The sequence below is a fragment of the Echinops telfairi genome, unplaced genomic scaffold, assembly GCF_000313985.2.
Source record: "Echinops telfairi isolate 266 unplaced genomic scaffold, ASM31398v2 ScPeMD7_2291;HRSCAF=2852, whole genome shotgun sequence".
NCBI classification, from domain to species: Eukaryota; Metazoa; Chordata; class Mammalia; order Afrosoricida; family Tenrecidae; genus Echinops; species Echinops telfairi.
Window position 1 is genome coordinate 36,857,889 of NW_022106189.1, and position 3,595 is coordinate 36,861,483.

The 3,595-nt window shown below is 49.5% G+C and overlaps 1 protein-coding gene across 2 annotated transcripts in view; it reads right to left on the bottom strand.

Annotated features, from left to right (window-relative positions):
• WDR59 (WD repeat domain 59) overlaps positions 1–2,556 on the bottom strand; it is an 85,415-nt gene extending 82,859 nt beyond the window's left edge. Inside the window, exon 1 of one of the 2 annotated variants that reach the window (XM_004704792.4) lies at positions 2,432–2,556. In XM_004704792.4, coding sequence (XP_004704849.2) covers positions 2,432–2,485 — 54 coding nt within the window. In that variant the 5' untranslated portion in view covers positions 2,486–2,556. The remainder of the gene's footprint in view (positions 1–2,431) is intronic. The other variant, XM_045293734.1, reaches the window with a different exon arrangement.
• Between the last annotated feature and the right edge of the window lie 1,039 nt (positions 2,557–3,595).

The following is a 3,595-nucleotide window of genomic DNA, read 5'->3' on the forward strand; positions in this document are numbered from 1 at the left end:
GTATAGATGTGCTTTACACAATTGATCTATGTATTGTGATGAATTGTATGAACCCCAGTAAATTGATTTAAAAAAAAAAAAAAAGGTTCCCATCTCTCCCCACACCCCAACCATCACCACCAGACTCACACTTTGAGGTCCTCTTCCAACTGAACAGAAAATCTAGAAAGAACAACGGAAACTCCCACAAGGCAGTTAAATTGCAGAGTTTACTTTGTTCCCCTTCCTATGACGACTGCTGCTTAGGTTTAATTATTTGACACTACTTCAGAGCATCCTAACAGATGTGTCAGCACCCTCTCAGCAGGTCTCCTCAATTACATCTCTGCAGAGAAGCGGGGATGAGACTACCTGGGTTTCTGTGAGAATTAAAGGACCTGTGCGTTAGGGCTTCCAAATTAGCAGGCTCTGAAGCACAGTGCATGATTTGGTCCTGTCCTAACCCCCCAGTGAAAGCAATTAACAGAAGGGTAACAGGGATATGGCTTTTTCCCCTCAGAGTCTGGCGCCTCCCTTGGGAGAGCTGGCTTCACAGAGACACCATGCTGACAGTGCAAAGTGCTTCAAGATCCCTTCATCCAAAGGCTGCTGCTGATTTCCTCCCAGCGGGCTTCATCTTGCTGGAGGGTTCCTCCACTCATTCCCCTTAGCAAACCAGGTTTCTTTCAATTCAGAATCAGTCAGCTGTGGATCAACCAGGGAGAAGCTCAAGAAAGAATTGTTGGATTGAAGAGTAAATGAAAATCTGGCACACTGCAAGGCCAGTCTTAAATGGCAGGGGAGGAGGGACATAATGCTTATTGCAGAACAATTCCCTGACAGGTCTAGAAGGACCCACTATGAGGCCATGTGCAGTGAGATGTACAAAGGTCCTGTGGGGGCACTCACATTCGAACGCAAGGTACCACAATACAAAAGGCCGTGGCCAAGTCACTTGGGCTCAGTCTCAGCTTAGAGCAGTGGTTCTCAACCTTCCTAATGTGGCAACCCTTTAATATAGTTCCTCATGTTGTGGTGACCCCCCCAATCATAAAATTATTTTCGTTGCTACTTCATCACTGTCATTTTGCTACTGTTATGAATTGGGCAACCTTGTGAAAGGGTCGATCGACCCCCAAAGGGTCGCAACACACAGGTTGAGAATCGCTGGCTTAGGGGAAGGGACTCACACCCATGCATGGTACTTTCATGAATTAAAAACCCACTGCCTCTTGTTGTGATTGAACTGCTGAATTGTATGGTTATGTAATTATATGCCAATAAAACTGTTCAAACAAACCCACTGCCACTGAGTCCATTCTGACTCATAGAGTCCGCATGGAGGGTTTCAGATGCTGGAAATCTTTGCAGGAGCAAGTAGTCTCATCTTCCTCCCAGCAGGCTGGTGGGCATGAACTAAAAGCCTTGCAGCTAGCAGCCCGACACCAAAATCCACAGCACCACCAGGTTCCTTTTCATGAGAGTAGAAAGCCTCCTCTTTCTCCCTTGGAGCAGCTGGTGGTTTACGATTGCTGACTTCTCGGTTAGCTGGCCCAAGATAATAAGCCACGATGCCAACCAGCGCTCCCTAAAATGCTAGTAAACGTTAATGTTCCCAGAGGCTTACCATTTGCCACCAAGGCTATCTGCTCTAAATGTGTTGCCTCATAACACACACACACCCATGCCAACCACATAAGGTGAGCAGACTCAGACTCCTGCCTTCCCTTTCGACAGCTCAGGAGGGACACATGCAGTGACCCCACTCAGTTCCCAGGGTGGGATTTTTTCACTATTATCATCAGCAACCATCTAGAAAGCCTAGCAGAAAGAGGGCCTTGGCAAAGCATTTTCCCTTGAGTCCCCACAAACCCAGTCTACAGGGTTAACTCCCCTCAACAAAGGCGAGCTGCCCAAAGTCACGAGGGAGGATCTCTGGGAGCAAGCACCTCCAGTTCACGGCCTAGAGTCCAACGGTTCTCAACCTGTGGGTCGCGACCCTGTCAGAGTCGAACGACCCTTTCACAGGGGTCGCCTGATTCATAATACCAAAATGACAGTGATGAAGTAGCAACGAAAACAATTTTATGGTTGGGGGCCACCACCACGTGAGGAACTGTATGAAAGGCTCGCGGCATTAGAAAGGTCGAGAACCACAGTGCGCAGGAAGTCTCCCCTCAACACTGGAGCGCACTCCGGGGCTTCAGGGTCCCAAAGTGGACCCCACGCCCCGAAGCACCAGCCGAGTCCGCCTCAACCGACCCCAACGGCTATCAAGGCTCCTTACGCACGCCCGCGTCTGACAGTTCCGAGCACCCCTTGCCCATTCACTCAGCCCTGGCCTGGGGGTCTCTCCTCTGCCCCGAGGACGGCCCAACAGCGTGAGGGGGTGGGGGGCGGAGAGAAGGAGCCAGGGCGCATGCCCAGAAGGCTCCATTAGGCCCCGGCTCACCTGCGAGTCGCGGAACTCCACCACCACATTTTCACTGCTCCATCGCGCCGCCATCTCCTCCGCACGCAGCCCAGGTCCCAGGAGGGCGGCCACCCCACGCCAGACCCGCCTTCCGGGACTCGGAGCACCCACGCAGCCCGCGAGTCAGTTCTGCCACGCTCTGTCCACGCCCCAGCTCCTGACCTCCAACCATTGGCTGGCCCAAACATGGGCTCTGCCCGCTCCTCTCGGCTTCTCCAATTAAAGCACGCGCCTGCTAGAAGACCCGCCCCCTCTCCCATCCATCACTCAGATTCAGTCACCCATAGGCTTTGCGGTGGCGGGCCCGCCTCTACCGCGAGCTCTGTCGGGAATTGTAGTCCGAGGTCGAGCAGTGTGTGGTAAATCAGGAAGCGCTCTGTGGTTAGGATGATAACTCAGTGGGGGTGTGCGTTGTTTGATCCCCTCTGTGGTGTCCCTGAGATAACCAAAAGTTACTTCCTTTGCGACCTATCCCTAAAGGTATGATACGACTCCCAAAGTGTGATCCAGAGACCACTGAGGGTCTTAAAAGGCAAAATGATGTTCTTAATCGCACTAATAAGTTACATGCCTTTGTCACTCTTATTCTCTTACCAACGCACAGTGGAGTTTTCCAGAGACAACGCCATACGTTTTTCAACAATTGAATCTAGAAGCAGATCTAAGAATCTAGCTGCTTCTATTAAAGCAGATTTTAAAGATATAAAGGTAAGCTAGACATTATAATGACGAATCCACTCTTTTGGCTAATTTTTAGCGTTGGAAAAAATATATATTTGTTTTGGAACAGTCTATGTTAATGTGAATTAATGCCTATATGAAATAATGAATACTTTTATCTTAATCCTCCTTTTTTAATGTTTGATAGAGTGACTATGGATAAATACAACCCTATAAACTGTTGTTTGGAGGGTAGGGACAGGGATCCGCCATCGTATTTAACACCTGCCCCTGCTGTAACCTCCGTGAATGATGACTAATGTAAAGGAGCACAGAAGTTTCGAGAGCGGCTGTGCTAGAGCAGGAACCCTTCCAAAGGCCGGCTCAACTGGCTGGTTTAGGCAGCGTCCTTTTAGCAACAAGACATGACCTACTTCACTGGCTTATGGGTTTATTTTACCACAAGTAAATTTTTTTTTTAAC